Genomic DNA, 19,018 nt, shown 5'->3' with positions numbered 1-19,018 from the left:
GTCCCATAGGTTCTGGTAGGTTGTGTTTTCATTTTCATTGACTTCTAGGAACTTTTTAATTTCCTCTTTTATTGCATCGATGATCCATTCTTCATTAAGTAATGAGTTATTTAGTTTCCAGCTGTTTGCATGTTTTTTGTCTTTACTTTTGTTGTTGAGTTCTACTTTTACTGCATTGTGGTCAGATAGTATGCATGGTATTATTTCTATTTTCTTCTATTTGCTGAGGCTTGCTTTGTGCCCTAGGATATGATCTATTTTGGAGAAGGTTCCATGGGATGCTGAGAAGAATGTATATTGTGTAGAGGTTGGATGAAATGTTCTGTAGACATCTACTAGGTCCACTTGATCTATTGCATATTTTAGATCTTGGATTTCTTTATTGAGTTTTTGTTTGGATGACCTATCTATTGATGATAATGGAGTGTTAAAGTCTCCCACAACCACTGTGTTGGCGTTTATATATGCTTTTAGGTCTTTCAGGGTATGTTTGATGAAATTGGGTGCGTTGACATTGGGTGCGTACAGATTGATGATTATTATTTCCTTTTGGTCTATTTCCCCTTTTATTAGTATGGAATGTCCTTCTTTATCTCGTTTGATCAATGTAGGTTTGAAGTCTACTTTGTCAGAGATAAGTATTGCTACTCCTGCTTGTTTTCGGGGGCCATTGGCTTGGTATATCTTCTTCCAGCCTTTCATCCTAAGCATATGCTTATTTCTGTCAGTGAGATGAGTCTCCTGTAAGCAACAAATTGTTGGATCTTCTTTTTTAATCCATTTTGTCAAACGGTGTCTTTTGATGGGTGAATTAAGTCCATTAACATTAAGTGTTAGTATTGATAGGTATGTGGTGATTCCTGCCATTTAGTTATCTTAGTTGTTTGAAGGTTTGATTGTGTGTACCTAACTTGATGTTACTCTCTTCTGTCTTGCTTTTTCTTATCCTGTGGTTTGGTGCTGCCTGCCTTTTCATGGTTAAGTTGGGTGTCACTTTCTGTGTGCAGGATCCCTTGCAGAATCTTTTGTAATGGTGGCTTTGTGGTCACATATTGTTTTAGTTTCTGCTTATCATGGAAGACTTTTATTGCTCCATCTATTTTGAATGATAGCTTTGCTGGGTAGAGTATCCTGGGGTTGAAGTTATTTTCATTCAGTGCCCAGAAGATCTCACCCCACGCTCTTCTTGCTTTTAATGTTTCTGTTGAGAAGTCTGCTGTGATTTTGATGGGTTTACCTTTGTATGTTACTTGTTTTTTCTCTCTTGCAGCCTTCAATATTCTTTCCTTAGTTTCTGAACTTGTTGTTTTAATGATGATATGTCGTGGAGTAGTTCTATTTTGATCTGGTCTGTTTGGTGTCCTGGAGGCCTCTTGCATTTGTATGGGAATATCTTTCTCTAGATTTGGGAAATTTTCCGTTATTATTTTGTTGAATATATTACGCATTCCCTTTGCTTGCACCTCTTCTCCTTCTTCGATGCCCATGATTCTCAAGTTTGGTCTTTTGATGGAGTCGGTGAGTTCTTGCATTTTCTTTTCACAGGTCTTGAGTTGTTTAATTAGTAGTTCTTCAGTTTTTCCTTTAATTACCATTTCATCTTCAAGTTCTGAGATTCTGTCTTCTGTTTGTTCTATTCTGCTGGATTGGCCTTCCGTTTTGTTTTGCAGTTCTGTTTCGTTCTTTTTTCTGAGGTTTTCCATATCCTGGCTGTTTTCTTCTTTATTGTTGTCTATTTTTGTCCTGAGTTCATTTATCCATTTATTCATTGTGTTCTCTCTTTCATTTTGGTGTTTATACAGTGCTTCTATGGTTTCCTTTATTTCTTCTTTTGCTTTTTCAAATTCTCTATTTTTATTGTCTTGGAATTTCTTGAGTGTCTCCTGTACATTTTGGTTGACCATATCCAGTATCATCTCTATAAAATTCTCATTGAGTACTTGTAGTATGTCTTCTTTTAAATTATTCTTGTAGGCTTCATTGGGTCCTTTGGCATAGTTTATCTTCATTTTGTTGGAGTCTGGCTCTGAGTTTCTGTTCTCTTCATTCCCCTCTGGTTCCTGTACTAATTTTTTGCTGTGGGGAAACTGGTTTCCTTGTTTTTTCTGTCTTCCTGTCATTGTCCTTGGTGTTGTTACTGTCCCTGTACTGTGTGTAATTAAGTATTTTCTAGCTTGTAATAATAACAATGGTAATATTGAGAATGGAAGAGTGAGCTGAGATGGAAAGCAAGAAGTTAAAGAAAAGGGGAAAACAAATATACAGACAAGAGGGAGAAAGCAGAACGAGGTATCAGACAAGAGAGTTTCAAAGGTATAAACAGGGAGTGTTAGTGTACTAATCGACAGTAAGCTGAACAGACAATAGAGTGACAGAGAGAGGATTGAAAATCAAAGATAAAAAAAATAAAAAATAAGTATATGAAAGTAATATCTATTTATAAAAATGAATTAAAATAAAATGGAAAATAGAAAATTAAAAAAAAACAAAAAAAACCAAAAAACCAAAAAACTTCCAAGTTTATATGCAATGCAATTTCAGTCTTAATAATTTGGATGTCCGTCTCAATCTCCAGTCCTGGAGTTGGTGCCTCAGATGTTGTTCTGTAGTTGTCTCATCAAAGGGGATGCATAAAGTAGAACAAAACTACACTCGCACACACACAGAAGAAGAAAAAAAAAAAAGCCCCACCAAGTGTCCCCAGTTCAAATGCAATACAGTTTCAGTAAGTTTTTCGGCTTGCAGGTGTAATTCAGTTGTTCTCTCATCAAAGGTAGGGAGAAAAAGAAAAAAAAAGCGTCTGGAGGCAGTTCTGAGAGTGGTATCTGCAACTGTGGCTTGCCTGCCTGCTGCTCTCAGCCTGTAGCTGGCGGCGTTATTTATGCAGATCTCTGGGGTGAGCTTAGCACTCACCTGGTCCCACAGGCTTTGTTTGCTCAGAGTTCTCCTGTGCGGGGGAGGGGGGCCTCTGCTACAGGCTTTTCCCTTTCCAAGCACTGGGAAAGGCGACACTGCCCCGCGTTGTCAGGCCTGCGTGTTTATTTACAGTTCACGTGGGAAGTGGGTCTTCCCTCCTCTCACAAGCGTCCCCGCTCCTGGTTGCTGGCGCGCCCCGCTCCCGCCAGAGCCTCTCCGGCCTGCCCTGCTTGTTTATTTACAGTCCCGGGAAGGATTCCCTTCCCCCAATCTTCAGCGCTCAGGGCGCCCCACCCTCTTTCCAGCGTCTTAACTGTTCTTAGTGCTTAGTACTCAGTTTCTCTTTTTTTCCCGGGTGGAGGTCAGTCTGTCCAGGGGGCTATGCTGCTCTGGCCCAGGCTTGTTTGTGGGGGAACCGCGGTACGGCGAAGCTCACCTGGTCCGCGTCTTCCCAAGCCGTATGGGCGCCGGCCACTGGCGGCCCGGGGGCCTCCTCGGTTCTCTGTTTAACGTGAAGTGGAGATTCTCTGCGCCGGCTGGAGATGTGGAGGGGTCAAAGTTATGCCTTTTCTCGGTGATTATGCCTGCAAAGTGTGTCTCCAGCGTCTCTCCAAGATTTCACTATAGGAGGCTCGCTTTCTGCTTCCTACCTCTAGCCGCCATCTTGGAATTCCTCTATCAAACCTTTAAAGAAGAACTGATACCAACCCTCCTTAAACTGTTCCATGAAATGGAAAGGGAAGGAAAACTGAATAAAACATTTTATGAAGCCAGTATTACACTTATCCCCAAACCAGGTAAAGACACCTCCAAAAAGGAGAACTATAGGCCAATCTTCTTAATGAACATTGATACAAAAAACCTCAATAAAATAATGGTAAACCGAATTTAACAACACATCAAAAAAGATTATTCACCATGACCAAGTAGGCTTCATCCCAGGAATGCAGGGGTGGTTCAACATATGAAATCAATAAACGTAATAAGCCACATTAACAGAAGCAAAGAAAAAAACCACTTGATCATCTCAGTAGATGCAGAAAAACCCTTTGATAAGATCCAACACCATTTCATGATAAAAGCTCTAAGAAAACTAGGAATAGAAGGAAAGTACCTCAACATTAAAAAAGCTATATATGACAAACCTATAGCCAGCATTATACTTAATGGAGAAAAACTTAAACCATTCCCTCTAAAATCAGGAACTAGTCAAGGATGCCCACTATTTCCACTCCTATTCAACATAGAACTGGAATTCCTAGCCAGAGAAATTAGGCAAGAACAAGAAATAAAAGGAATACAAATAGGTAAAGAAACTGTCAAAATATCCCTATTTCCAGACAATATGATCCTATACATTAAAGACCCAAAAAACTCTACTCAGACTCCTAGACACCATCAATAGCTACAGCAAGGTAGCAGGATATAAAATCAACATAGAAAAATCATTAGCATTTCTATACACTAGTAATGAACAAACTGAAAAAGAATAAATGAAAACAATCCATTTAAAATATCCTCAAAAAAATCAAATACCTAGGTGTAAACTTAACAAAGGATGTGAATGACCTCTACAAGGAAAACTATAAACTTCTGAAGACAGAGATTGAGGAACACTATAGAAAGTGGAGAGATCTCCCATGCTTACGGATTGGTAGAATCAACATAGTAAAAATGTCTATACTCCCAAAAGTAATCTGCATGTTTAATGCAATTCCCATCAAATTCCAATGATATTCTTTAAAGAGATTAAAAAATATATCATTAAATTTATATGGAAACACAAGAGGCCACAAATAGCCAAGGCAATGTTCAGTCAAAAGAACAAGCTGGAGCTATCATGATACCTGACTTCAAACTATATTACAAAGCAATAACAATAAAAACAGCATGGGCACAAAAACAGACAGGAAGACCAGTGGAACAGAATAGAGGACTCAGATATGAAGCCACACAACTATAACTGACTTGTCTTTGACAAAGGTGCTAAAAATATACGATGGAGAAAAAGCAGCCTCTTCAACAAAAACTGCTGGGAAAACCAGCTGGCAGTCTGCAAAACACTGAAACTAGATCCAAAATAAATCAAGGATCTTAATATCAGACCACAAACTCTAAAGTTCATACAGGAAACAGTAGGAAATACTCTGGAGTTAGTAGGTATAGGCAAGGACTTTCTCAATGGAACCCCAGCAGCACAGCAACTAAGAGATAGCATAGATAAATGGGACTTCATAAAACTAAAAAGCTTCTGCTCGTCAAAAGAAATGGTCTCTAAACTGAAGAGAACATCCACAGAGTAGGAGAAAATATTTGCCAGCTACACATCAGACAAAGGACTGATAACCAGAATATATAGGGAACTTAAAAAACTAAATTCTCCCAAACTAATGAACCAGTAAAGAAATGGGCAGGTGAACTAAACAGAACTTTCTCAAAAGAAGAAATTCAGATGGCCAAAAACACATGAAAAAATGTTCACCATCTCTAGTAATAAAGGAAATAAGGAAATGCAAATTAAAACCACACTAAGATTCCACCTCAACCCTGTTAGAATAGCCATCATTAGCAACACCACCAACAACAGGTGTTGGCGAGGATGCGGGGAAAAAGGAACCCTCTTGCACTGTTGGTGGGAATGTAAACTAGTACAACCACTCTGGAAAAAATTTTGGAGGCTACTTAAAAAGCTAAACACTGGTCTACCATCTGATCCAGCAATACCACTCTTGGGGATATACCCAAAAGACTGTGACACAGGTTACTCCAGAGACACCTACACATATGTTTATTGCAGCACTATTCACAATAGCCAAGTTATGGAAACAGCCAAGATGCCCCATTACTGATGAACTGATCAAGAAAATGTGGTATCTATGCACAATGGAATTTTATGCAGCCATGAAGAAGAACAAAATGTTATCATTCGCTGGTAAATGGATGGAATTGGAGAACATCATTCTGAGTGAGGTTAGCCTGGCCCAAAAGACCAAAAATCGTATGTTCTCCCTCATATGCGGACATTAGATCAAGGGCAAACACAACAAGGGAATTGGACTATGAGCACATGATAAAAGCGAGAGCACACAAGGGAGGGGTGAGGATAGGTAAGACACCTAAAATACTAGCTAGCATTTGTTGCCCTTAACGCAGAGAAACTAAAGCAGATACTTTAAAAGCAACTGAGGCCCATAGGAAAAGGGGAACAGGTACTAGAGAAAAGGTTAGTTCAAGAAGAATTAAACTAGAAGGTAACACCCATGCACAGGAAATCAATGTGAGTCAATGCCCTGTATAGCTATCCTTATCTCAACCAGCAAAAACCCTTGTCCCTTCCTGTTATTGCTTATACTCTCTCTACAACAAAATTAGAAATAAGGGCAAAATAGTTTCTGCTGGGTATTGAGGGGGTGGAGGGGAGAGGGAGGGAGCGGAGTGGGTGGTAAGAGAGGGGGTGGGGGCAGGGGGGAGAAATAAACCAAGCCTTGTATGCACATATGAATAATAAAAGAACAAGGAAAAAAATAGATAAGTAAAAAAATAAAAATAAAAACAACTTAGATATTCTATTCAGTGAGTATGTGTTGACAGTCCAATACTTAGCAGAAAAAATATGTGAGAGGTAGGATTTTTCTGACTATAGATAGGTAAAGAAATCCCATCATTCAGGTAGTCAATTTAGTGAGAGATGATAGGATTGTAAACAGTCTCTGAGGAAGAAATTGAAGAGGTAGGTGGGAGCCATATAAAATTTAACAACAAAGAATTACAAGAAATAATAAAAACTTACTGTAGGATTGAATGAACCCAAGCATATAACTGATATGTTACAGGTAAATAAAGGACTTATGGTGGTTTTTAAAAAAAAATAAGAAGAAGAAATTCAGATGGCCAAAAACACATGAAAAAATGTTCACCATCTCTAGTAATAAAGGAAATAAGGAAATGCAAATTAAAACCACACTAAGATTCCACTCAACCCTGTTAGAATAGCCATCATTAGCAACACCACCACCAACAGGTGTTGGGGAGGATGCGGGGAAAAAGGAACCCTCTTGCACTGTTGGTGGGAATGTAAACTAGTACAACCACTCTGGAAAAAATTTTGGAGACTACTTAAAAAGCTAAACACTGGTCTACCATCTGATCCAGCAATACCACTCTTGGGGATATACCCAAAAGACTGTGACACAGGTTACTCCAGAGACACCTGCACACCCATGTTTATTGCAGCACTATTCACAATAGCCAAGTTATGGAAACAGCCAAGATGCCCCATTACTGATGAACTGATCAAGAAAATGTGGTATCTATACACAATGGAATTTTATGCAGCCATGAAGAAGAACGAAATGTTATCATTCGCTGGTAAATGGATGGAATTGGAGAACATCATTCTGAGTGAGGTTAGCCTGGCCCAAAAGACCAAACATCATATGTTCTCCCTCATATGCAGGCAGTAGATCGAGGGCAAACACAACAAGGGGATTGAACTTTGATCACAAGATAAAAGCGAGAGCACACAAGGGAGGGGTGAGGATAGGTAAGACACTAAAAAATTAGCTAACATTTGTTGCCCTTAACGCAGAGAAACTAAAGCAGATACCTTAAAAGCAACTGAGGCCAATAGGAAAAGGGGACCAGGAACTAGAGAAAAGGTTAGTTCAAGAAGAATTAACCCAGAAGGTAACACACACGCACAGGAAATCAATGTGAGTCAACTCCCTGTATAGCTATCCTTATCTCAACTAGCAAAAACCCTTGTTCCTTCCGATTATTTCTTATACTCTCTCTTCAAGAAAATTAGAGATAAGGGCAAAATAGTTTCTGCCAGGTAGTGAGGGGTAAGTGGGGGTAAGGGAGGGGGTAGAGGGGGTAAGGGAGGGTTGGGAGGAAGGGGGGAGAAATGACTCAAACATTGTATGCAGATATGAATAATAAAAAATAAATTTAAAAAATGTTTCATCTGCACTGAATGTGTACAAAGCTTTTTCCTTGTCATTGTTCCCTAAACAACCCAGTTTAACAACTCATTACAGAGCATTTACTTTGTACTAGGTATTACGAGAGAGCTGGAGGTGATTCAAATATACAGAAAGGTGTGCATAGCTCACATGCAAGCACTACACCATTTTATATAAATCCTTGGATTTGGGGTTGGAAAGGGGTCCTAGAAAAAAATCACATTTGGATGTTGAAGGACAAGTGTCTTTCTCTGGAAGTGTTTCAAAGTAAAAATTATTTTAAATATGGGCCAGATTTAGTTGTGCACATCTGTAATCCAAGACTTTGGGGGGTGGAGGGAGAAGGACTGAAAGTTCCAGGCCAGCCTGGACTACATAGTGAGATGCTGTCTCATGAAACCAAGGGCTAGGGATGTAGCTGAGTGGTAGAGCAATTGTCTAGCTTATGCAAGGGTTTAGCACCACAAAAAATCAAGTCTTGGGCAGGACTTCAGATGGGCTAAGGCAGATCTGTGTGTAGGTGGAGTCGTGCATGCAGGATGTAGGGAAGATGTTGTCATAAATGACTTCCTTCTTCCTGAGTCATTTGCAAGAAGGAAACTTGGTGATGCTGAGAACCACAGTTGCAGAGTAAAACCTTGACCCGCAGGTCAAGGGGGGACAAAGTGAGCAAGGAGAGAGCTGTGGTCATCTGTCCTGCTTCTCCTGAGAACTGAAAACGGGATCTGGGCTCTGGCAGAAGAGAAGCTATGGGCACAGAATTCCTGTGCCTGCTTTACCTCGGTAAGTCTCAGGGGCTGGGACAAATTTTGCATGGGTGAGAAAAACTCAGGGAGGAGTCAACACGGAGAAATGCAAAATTGGAGATGTCCTTGCTTGGGTGCATTAGAGTCTGGGGACCTCACACACATCAGTGCCGGTGCCCACACCTAAGAGATGAGGAACCTGAGATATAAAGCAACATCCAATTTACTCCAAGAGGTGCAGAGCTCCATGGGGTCTCCCAGTCACCCTTGTGAATACTGTGGTTCTGTCTGGATATTCCACTGGACTCTCAGGGGGCAGGGCAAAGGATGTACTGAGTATGGAGCTGTGGGTAAGAAGTGGCTTTTCTGGCCAGTTCCATCCTTGAACTGAATTTACCATCTTCCATTTGAACCTATTCTCTTCAAAAAGATGTTGGAGTGTGAGGAGAAAGGCCAGGATTATAGACTTGGCTCCATCATGTAGCAGCTCTGGACTTAGAGCCAGTAGCTGCCCTCACCAAGCTCCCAGTTCCTCCCTGGGACAGGTGTACATGTGTGTGGTGGGGAGGTGTGGTAAACATCACTATGCTTCATGTACCTTCTTTTCTGGCCACAGCCTTCCCTCTGAGGCCATCAGGTTTGGTCACCAAACCCCAAACCTCCACCCACAGGGCAGGGTAAATGGGGCAGCCAAGAGACAATATGGTGTATTTCCTGTGGCTGCTATACCCAAGTCCTACTAGCCTGGTTATTGAGGAATCTCCATACTTAGTTTATTGACACATAACATAAAACTCAACTACTTTAAAGTAAACAATTCAGTGACATTTAGTCATTCCCAGTGTTGTGCAACCAACATTTCTATCTGGTTCCAAGACTTTGTCATAACCTCTACAGGGACACTGTGCCCCATGAAGTCCCTACACCTGCCTCTCCCAGCTCCTGACAACCATGACTCTTCTTTCTGTCTCTCTGTCTGGATTGCCTGTTCTGGATATGCTAAAAGTGGAATTATATGAAGTGTGGCCTTTGGTGCCTGACTTTTTTTTTTTTTTGCTTAGAATGATATTTTTGAAGTTCATCTGTATTGTAGCATATATCTGTACTTCCTCTCTCTCTCTTTCTCTCTCTCTCTCTCTCTCTCTCTCTCTCTCTCTCTCTCTCTCTGCCCCTCTCTCTCTCCCTGATTTTTGAGCTTATTATGGCTTTGTGCTTGCTAGGCAGGTGTTCTACCACTTGAGCCATGTCCCCATTCCCACTTCATTCACTACTGTGGCTGAAAGACACTCTACAGAAACATTTTAAGTTCTCCAGATCAGGAGCTTCAGGATATGTTAAACTGTAGATAGTTTTGGTAATTGGTAGCTTTTATTGCCATCTTTTTCTGGAGACTGTGGTTTCTAGCATCATCCTTCCCCACTGTGATTGAAGGAAAGAGAACCCAATTGGCATGGAGACTGTATATCAGGATGTCAGCACACATGTAAAGACTGCACCAAATGTTAAGTACACAGTAAGCACATGTGTTAAGTACACGTGCATGGGAAACAATAGCTGTGGGGTAAACGATAAGTATATGTAAAGGACCTGATAAATGACATATGTAGGTGAGTGACTGGTATGTGTGATGGCTCACAGAGATTGGGAGGATCATGGTTAAAGGCCAGACCAGGCAAAAAAAAGTTCATGAGGAAGCCAGGTGCTGGTGGCTCACGCCTGTAATCCCAGCTACTTGGGAGGCTGAGATCAGGAGGATTGAGGTTCAAGACCAGCCTAGAAAAATAGCTCAAGAGTCTCCATCTCCAAAACCATCAGAGAAACATGGGCCAGAGTGTGGCTCAAGAGGTAAAGCACCTGTTTTGCAAATATGAAGCCCTGAATTCAAACCCCAGTCCCACCAAAAGAGAAAAAGGAGGTCACAAGATTCCATCCCAACCACCAAGCCAGGTATGGTGGTGCACACCTGTGATCTGAGCTTTGCAGGAGGTCATAAGTAGGAGGATTGCATTCTGATTTTAGCCCCGGGCAAAACCACAAGATCCTACCTGAAAAATGACCAAAGCAAAACAGGGCTGCAGACATGGCTCAAGGGGCAGAGTGCCTGCCTAGCAAGCATGAGCCCCTGAGTTCAAACCCCAGTACCAACGAAAAGAAAAAAACAGGGTAAGTATAGATGTGTGTTGATGACAAGTTTCTATGAATGCAATAAATTAGAGTAAATGGTTGATGTGTGTGAAGAGGTTACTAGATGACAGACTCTTGTCAGCTAACTGGTCATTTCTGTTGTAATTATTCAGAGAAATATGACTCCCATGGACATTCCTCCCTGCTGGAATTCTTCCAGCACCCGAAGAATTAACCATGTGCTATTTTTGTTTTTCAAAACCCTCCCTCATGCTGGTAGGTCTCTGTCCCTGAAGAACAGGCTTTTCCATTTCAGCCAGTCATATTTGCCTAAGTTGATTGTGGTCCCACTAAGAGTCATGAGAGAGCTGGGTGTGATGGCTCAAGCCTATAGCCTGAGCTATTTGGGAAATAGAGATCAGGAGGACTGTGGTTTGAGGCCAGTCCAGGTAAAAAGTTCATGAGACCCTATCTCAACCAATGGCTGGGTGTGGTGGCACGTGCCTGTCCTCTCAGCTACATGGGGAAGCATAAATAGGACTGTGGTCCAGGCCTGCCAATATACAGCGAGACTCTGTCTCAAAAATAATCAATGCACAAAGGGCTAGCAGAGTGGCTCAAGTGATAGAGCTCCTGTCTAGCAAGTGCAAAGCCCTGAGTTTAACCTCTCATGACCCCATGAAGTCATAAGAGGGTTAAGCACAGTGGCTCACAACTGGAGAGGAGGAGATAGGAGGATCATAGTTTAAGGCCAGCCCAGGGAAAAAAGTGAGACCCTACTTCAAAGTACAAGCTGAGATAATGGTGCATGCCTGTCATTCCAGCTACATGGGAGTCATAGGTAAAAGGATCAAAGTCCAAGGCCAGCCCCAGACAAAAGTTCTTGACAGTCTGTCTGTCTGAAAAATAACTAAAGCAAAAAGGGCTGGGGGAATGGCTCAAGTGATAGAACACTTACCCAGCAAGTGTGAGACCTTGAGTTCAAACCTCAATACCACCCCCCCAAAAAAAGAAGTCATGAGAGAACCAGATGTGGTGAAGCACACCTATAATCCCAGCACTTGGAGAAGGTTCACAAGTTTGAGGCCAGCCTGGTCTTCCTAGACAGAGAATCCTGGTCAGAAGATGGGCTGAGAACAGAGCTGAAATGGTATGAGTCTAAAAGCAGTATTGGGGGAGAATTAAAAAGAGACCATAACACCTGAGACCCCTTGATCTAGGTTTTGAATGGATACCTAGGTCAAAACAAGAGACAGACACCCTGAGACATTTTTATGGCTCTAGTGAAATTCTACCTTTACCCAGAAACAAACCCCCAGACTAGTGTCTCATTTCTCCCACAGATTTATGGTGTTCTCTTCCCAGATGGGAATCTCAAAGATAGAGCACAGAAGAAGGAAAATTACAGTAGGTCAAGTTCACAAGCCACAGGCAAGTCTTGGCGGTACTGGGATTTGAACTCAGTGCTTCACTCTTACTAGGCAGGCGCTCTATCATTTGATCCATGGCCCCAACCAAGGACAGTATTTGAGACCAGAAAAAAATATTGGAGGGAAGCAAATTCAAATTGAATGAGTGAAGAAACCCTCTACACATACCCCACAGTAAAGTAAGCTTTCATCATGAGTAAGATTTTACTTACTTGTGATCATGGAAAATGTAGGTAAATGTCAAGGATTTCTGGTTGGTAAAAGAAGGAAAAGTCATGAAAGCATTGCAACAAATCAGAAAAGGTTGCTGGAATTTTCCAGGTACACATAACTTTTGAATGACAAACAATGGGACTGAAACTAGAGTTTTAGACCCCAGGCTCAAACTCCAGGGGTTCCAACATGCCAGGTCCAGCCAGTTGCCCCAATACATCAAAAAAAGGGATGAGTAGTAGAGAAGGGCAGAAAAAAGAGTTTTATCACACACAGAGACATATGCAGGAAGAGGCAAAGTAAGCCCTTCAGCCATCATCAGAACAGACATGAGCATTAGGTTTAAATAGAGAAAGAATTAGGGCAGGGAGTGAGAGGTAAGCATAGTTAATCAGTACCGTGAAGGTGTGGCCTTGTTGACCATTATCTCAGTCCTGGTTTGGGGAGAGGTTCTGGAGAAGCTTCTATTGCTGTCATCACTAGAGGGAAGCAATCTGGCTAAGACAAGCAAATCATAGTTGTCTGGCAGGTAATGTATCCTGAGGAAGCGCTGCTGTTCCTTTCCTTGGGGACAGTTTCATCCATTCCTTCTTTTTTTTTCATTTTTCTTTTATTATTTATATGTGCATACAAGGCTTGGTTCATTTCTCCCCCCTGCCCCCACCCCCTCCCTTACCACCCACTCCGCCCCCTCCCTCTCCCCCCCACTCAATACCCAGCAGAAACTATTTTGCCCTTATTTCTAATTTTGTTGTAGAGAGAGTATAAGCAATAATAGGAAGGAACAAGGGTTTTTGCTGGTTGAGATAAGGATAGCTATACAGGGCATTGACTCACATTGATTTCCTGTACTTGGGTGTTACCTTCTAGGTTAATTCTTTTTGATCTAACCTTTTCTCTAGTACCTGGTCCCCTTTTCCTATTGGCCTCAGTTGCTTTAAGGTATCTGCTTTAGTTTCTCTGCGTTAAGGGCAACAAATGCTAGCTAGTTTTTTAGGTGTCTTACCTATCCTCACCCCTCCCTTGTGTGCTCTCACTTTTATCATGTGCTCATAGTCCAATCCCCTTGATGTGTTTGCCCTTGATCTAATGTCCACATATGAGGGAGAACATACGATTTTTGGTCTTTTGGGCCAGGCTAACCTCACTCAGAATGATGTTCTCCAATTCCATCCATTTACCAGCGAATGATAACATTTCGTTCTTCTTCATGGCTGCATAAAATTCCATTGTGTATAGATACCACATTTTCTTAATCCATTCGTCAGTGCTGGGGCACCTTGGCTGTTTCCATAACTTGGCTATTGTGAATAGTGCTGCAATAAACATGTCATCCATTCCTTCTTATACAGATATTATTGATCTGTCCTGCCCTTCCTGGATTCCCAGGTGGCTACAAGCTGAATGGCTTAGAGCAAAGACAGTTACAAGATGGAGGCAGAGATGTCAAGCTTTTCTCCTGCCTTTAGTTAATTTATTGGCCCAAGTAAGGAGTCAGTGCTTTTTACCAAAGATAGTTTCTAAGTACTTGTTATAGGACTAAAAGTAAAAGGTTAAGATAAACTTGGGGAAAAAGCTGAAAGACTGTGACAGACCTTAACACACTGTCATGCTCCCTTACCTGATTTGTACTCAAAGACAAGCTCATGGTGCATCACTCACTGAGGTTTCTCTTCCAGGGTTCTGCCTCAGCTATGGAGAAGAAAGAAAGGATGGTGAGTTTCCCCCACACTGAACCTCTGTGTGCTCCTGTTCCCTGTTCAGTGAACTTTTCCTTTAATCCTTGGAAATCTAGGAGGGGTTTCATGGTATCATGATGAAGAGTCAATTCTGAGTTCTTTCCAGAGAAACTTCCCAAGCCCTCCCTCAGTGCCTTGCCCAGCTCTGTGATCCAACATGAAAGCAATGTGACCCTGCAGTGCCAGGCTCATTTCCAAAATGTCACATTCATGCTGGGAAAGTTGCATGACTCTGGGTACCAGCAAGAACACAGTTCAGCAGGAAATGAAGCTGAATTTTCCCTCACTGACCTGCAGCCTGAGGATGCTGGGGACTACTTTTGTGCATACAAGACAGCAGCCTCCCTCAAGTGGTCAGAACGGAGCCAGTACTTACAGCTGGTGATCATGGGTGAGCAGGGAGCTCAGCAGGGCTGAGTGTGGGGACAAGGATCTCATTGGGCATTCTGAGTGGGTGTCACAATGATGTGGAAGTGTTTTAGAATATAGTCAATTAATAGAAAATTTGAGGTACAGTAAGGCCAACAGATCAGGACATGATGGTCACTGAAAACATTGTTACTCATAGTACCCAAGAGAAAGAGGCACCTGGGAGTCACCAGGGTTGGTCAGGGGCAAGCAAGAGCCATTACTGTGAAAGAACAGGCTTAGGATTGACTCTGAGGAATATGAGTTGTCCTTGGTCTTCTGGTACCTGGTCCTGGGGGTGGTGAGGACAGGTGGATAATGTCCCATGTATGAGAGCCCAGTCAAATAGGTGTTGGGGTGTGGGTTCTGCATTGGGTGATTTGCATTTGAAAGGTATGATGGAGGGTGAGTTATTTACTATATCTGGGAATTAACTAACCCTGTCCTCCAAAGGTCAACCAGACCAAGATATCAAAACCTCAAACACAGAAAATGAAAGACATGGTTATCAAAGAGCAATGGATGAGCTAGTCTCCAGGTGTAGAGGGGAATGGGAATGCCAGCTCCTTCCCTTACTTCCCTTGCCTTGTCCTCTTCAGGGTCACTCCCAAAACCATCCCTCTCAACCAGTACAGATTCTGCCATGACTCCAGGTCACAGGACCCTCCAATGTCTGATTCCATACAATGAAACCAAATGTGTTGTGATTGCTCTGCTGAAAATGGGAATCGCAGAACCATTGCAACCCGAGAAAGTAGGAAGAAACCAAACTGATTTTGTGCTCTGGAATGTGACCAGCAAGGACAATGGGAACTACAGCTGTATATACTACCAGTGTACCTGGCCATACCTGGGATCAACCCCCAGTCGCAGCCTGAAGATCTGGGTAACAGGTGAGAATACAGAGTGATAGCACTAACATGAACTCTTTCAACCATCACTTCCTCTGAGGACGGCTTTTGCTTATAGAGATTAGGTGGCCACCCTGTGTCACAAAGATAATTAGCCTTACAATTGCTGTTCAAACATAAATACAAAATTACTTCTTGTTTGTGACAGAGAAGAGCCAGAGATAGTGACCAGTACTCTCAGAGATGTAGAGAAAGTGAATGATGGGATGTGAGGCTAAGAGAACTCACTGCATGGTAAAGTGTTGCAGGCATGGTGCAGGTAGCTGAGAAAAGAAAAATCAAGATAATGGAAGGGGGAAGAAAATGAAGCCAATCTGCCCAGCAAATACACGGCCCTGGGTTTGATCCCCAGTACCACACACACACACACACACACACACAAAATCCTAGCAAAAATGAAGACAAGCATATGCGATTTTGTTTCTTAAGTGATTTGAGACCACAGGACCATTTTGCACCACTTTGACCAATCTATCCTCCACCCACCCATCCATCCATCCATCCTCCATCCATCCTTCCTTCCACCTATCTTTCCATCCATCCATCCCCCATCCATCCTTCCTTCCACCTATCTTTCCATCCATCCATCCTTCCATCAATCTTTCCATTCATCCACCCACCCTTCTTTCCTTAAATCTGTCCATTCATCCTTTCTTCCTTCTACCTATCCTTCCTTGCTTCCATCCATCCATTCATTCTTTTTTCCTTCCTTCCTTCCTTCCTTCCTTCCTTCCTTCCTTCCTTCCTTCCTCCATTCCTTCTACCTATAATTCCATCCATCCACCCACCCATTCATATGTACCTACTTCATTCATGCAACAATATCTTTCAACTGACTATAATTGCTTCTAGTAGCTCAAACTGGCTGTGTCATGGAGAATCCCTGGATAAACCTCACAATCAAAAGTGTCTTGTAGAAGTGGCCATGTGTGCATATCAATAACTTAGCTGGGGCTTGAGACAAAATGAGAACTGGGCACTTGATAATATTTCATTTCTGACTACCCTCTTTCTAAGTCTTGTGATCATTGATGCTTATCACCCTGAAATTAATTTCACATTGTATCCCTGATCACTTTTTCTTTCTAAATTTGCCCTAATTCTTGCAGAATTTTTATTCACCATCAGTGATAAAATTCTGGTGAGAATTGACCACTTTTCAATTCTGTTCTCTGTCAGATCATCTATTCCCCCTTGATTTCCCTCTGTCTCACCTGTCTGTTATGTCAAAAAACAGGCTGTTGTACCAAATTTCAGTGGTTAATCTTTTCAGGTCAGCCTTTCCCACACAGTTTGTTGCTTTGCATGTCACTTTATTATAACACTCCTTCCTCATTACAAAAGGAGAACAGGAATGCCTCTGATCAGAAGAGAATTCAAGTACTTGGCACAAAATTGCCATCCATTCACCCTACAAACCAAATGCTTGATATGACCTGGGCATACAAGGTCTAACTGAGATAGATGCGTTCTCAGGCTAACAGTAGCTTACATGCTCATCTGGAAGAAACAAATAAACAGGAATAAGATATGAGATTAATTTTAAAGTCATTGATGGAGAAGGACTGTGATGGGTAGTCCATGGCTGCATAGGAAGTAACCACACTTAACATCTTAAAGCAGCCATTTATTACCTCACAGTTTGTGGGTGCCTGAAGGTCAGGACAGCTCAGTCGAGTTCTCTGCTTTGCATCTGACAAGGCTGCACTTGAGGTGTCAACCAGGGCTGGGTTCTCATCTGGAAGCTTGATTGGGGAAGGGTCTGCTTCTCTTTTCCATTGCTCCTCCAGAGCCTGCAAGGGGGGAGGGAGCAGAGGCAAGTCCCCTAGCAAAACAGAGTCTTCTATTTCATAATGTTATCATGGGAGGTGACATCCTGTTGCTTGTGCCATATCTGTTGGTTAGCAGTGAGTCATAGCTGTCCACACTCTGGAGAGGGGATTACACACAGGTGTGAACACCAGCAGGTAGGGCTGGTCAGGAAGCTGAGAATGACCCAACCACCATGGGAACTGGAGAGGAGCCTTCCAGGGAGAGAGGATGGCAAAAGCAAATTTCCAGAAGTGTGAGTGCTCCTGGAATGATTGAGAAGCAGAAAGGAGGATGGAGGGAGAGAGCATCCAATAAAAGGTTGGGATGGAAGAGAAGACCTGGAGCATGGGTGTTTGAACTGGTCATGGATTCTGCTCTGAGAACAGAAGCCCATCAGTGGCCTTGGAGCAGGAGAGTGGCATGGCTTTATTTATATGCTTTAAAGATCTCTCTACATTTTAGGAAATAGGGGCTTGGAGTGGGACAGGAGGATGTTAGTCACTGCATTTTAGACAATAGGACATACCAGGCATGGTGGTATATGCCTGTAATCCCACCACTTGGGAGGCTGAGGTACAAGGATTGCGAGTTCAAAGCTAGCCTGGACTACAGAATGAGTACATCGGATTCCCCAGAACTTCTTTATGGCTGCCTAATACTGTTTGAATGGAGTCTCAAAAAGTCAAACTCATAGAAACAGAGAGCAGAGTGATGGTTTCCAGGTGTTGAATGTGGCAAACATTCAGTTTGGATTAAACTGTGTCAATGAGGAGAGAGAACTATGGATTGAGTCTTACATATATTTTTGAGATGGATTTTGAGATAAAACCTGCTGCTCTTGGCAATGGGATGGATTCATTGTTAAAGGAGGGGGGAGAAATAAGTGTATCTATAGCTCCTAGAAACTTGACTTTAGAACTTGGGAGGATGACAGTGATTTCTGTGGAGGTAGGGAAGACAGATAAGAATAGGAGTGAAATTAGTTGTGCTATTCATAAATGTAATTGCTATTAAGAGTAATACCAAACTCTGGGAGTCCTAGGAAGAGCAAATGACAGCTCTGTTGTTTACAGAATGGAAGCATTCTTTTCTTTTCTCTTCCTAGAGGGACACAGACTCCATTAGGAGGTCATGAGAGCTTATGCCCCAATGTTCCCATATAACTATTGCAATTCCTTTTCTGGCATCTTGTTTTATAGATGAACACATTGAACCTGAAGCTCCCTCACCAAAGACAGGTGAGATCATTAGAAAGATGTTTTCCCAATTAGATCTGCTTCATGGGACAGGATGGTGGGGGGTCTCCTTTCATTAAAATTCAAGAGAAGAATCTCAGTGTCTGCTTTCTCAATGTTATTGGGGGAACTTCTGCCTTTTGGGGAGCAATGACCTTTCAGGAACTTTTAGAATCTGAAAATACTGGTACCTAAAAGAGCCCCAGGTTCATGATCCGCCATTTTACAGGATGAAAACTCAGTTTTGCAAGGCACGAGTGTGGGTTGGGGTGCCTGGCTTCAGGAGAGAGGCTAAGACCTGTGGAGTTCCCCACTTGGAGAAATGCATGAATACCAAATTCTGTTTTTCTACTTTTAAGTATCCATGAACAGTTGACTAAGACTCAGTTCCCCCAGAAGTTCTCATAAAAATTAGAGTTATTGACAACACTAGCTGAAACAGCTCAACCAGCCTATAACAGTCAAAATGTTTAACGTAAGCTGGCATCTTGATGCTTAAACATCCTTTTCTTCAGCAACC

The 19,018-nt window shown here is 42.2% G+C and overlaps 1 protein-coding gene across 1 annotated transcript; it reads left to right on the top strand.

The window, feature by feature from the left end:
- Positions 1-8,629: 8,629 nt before the first annotated feature.
- Positions 8,630-18,588, top strand: LOC109693146 (T-cell-interacting, activating receptor on myeloid cells protein 1). Its single transcript, XM_074057369.1, has 4 exons — positions 8,630-8,663; positions 14,239-14,523; positions 15,140-15,433; positions 18,463-18,588. The coding sequence occupies exons 1-4, from the start codon at positions 8,630-8,632 to the stop codon at positions 18,576-18,578; spliced, it is 729 nt and encodes a 242-aa protein (XP_073913470.1). The 3' UTR covers positions 18,579-18,588.
- Positions 18,589-19,018: the final 430 nt, after the last annotated feature.

The sequence above is a fragment of the Castor canadensis genome, chromosome 16 (genome assembly GCF_047511655.1).
Source record: "Castor canadensis chromosome 16, mCasCan1.hap1v2, whole genome shotgun sequence".
Classification (NCBI taxonomy): domain Eukaryota; kingdom Metazoa; phylum Chordata; class Mammalia; order Rodentia; family Castoridae; genus Castor; species Castor canadensis.
The sequence above is the reverse complement of the archived record's forward strand: the minus strand, read 5'-3'. Positions and strand labels throughout refer to the sequence as shown.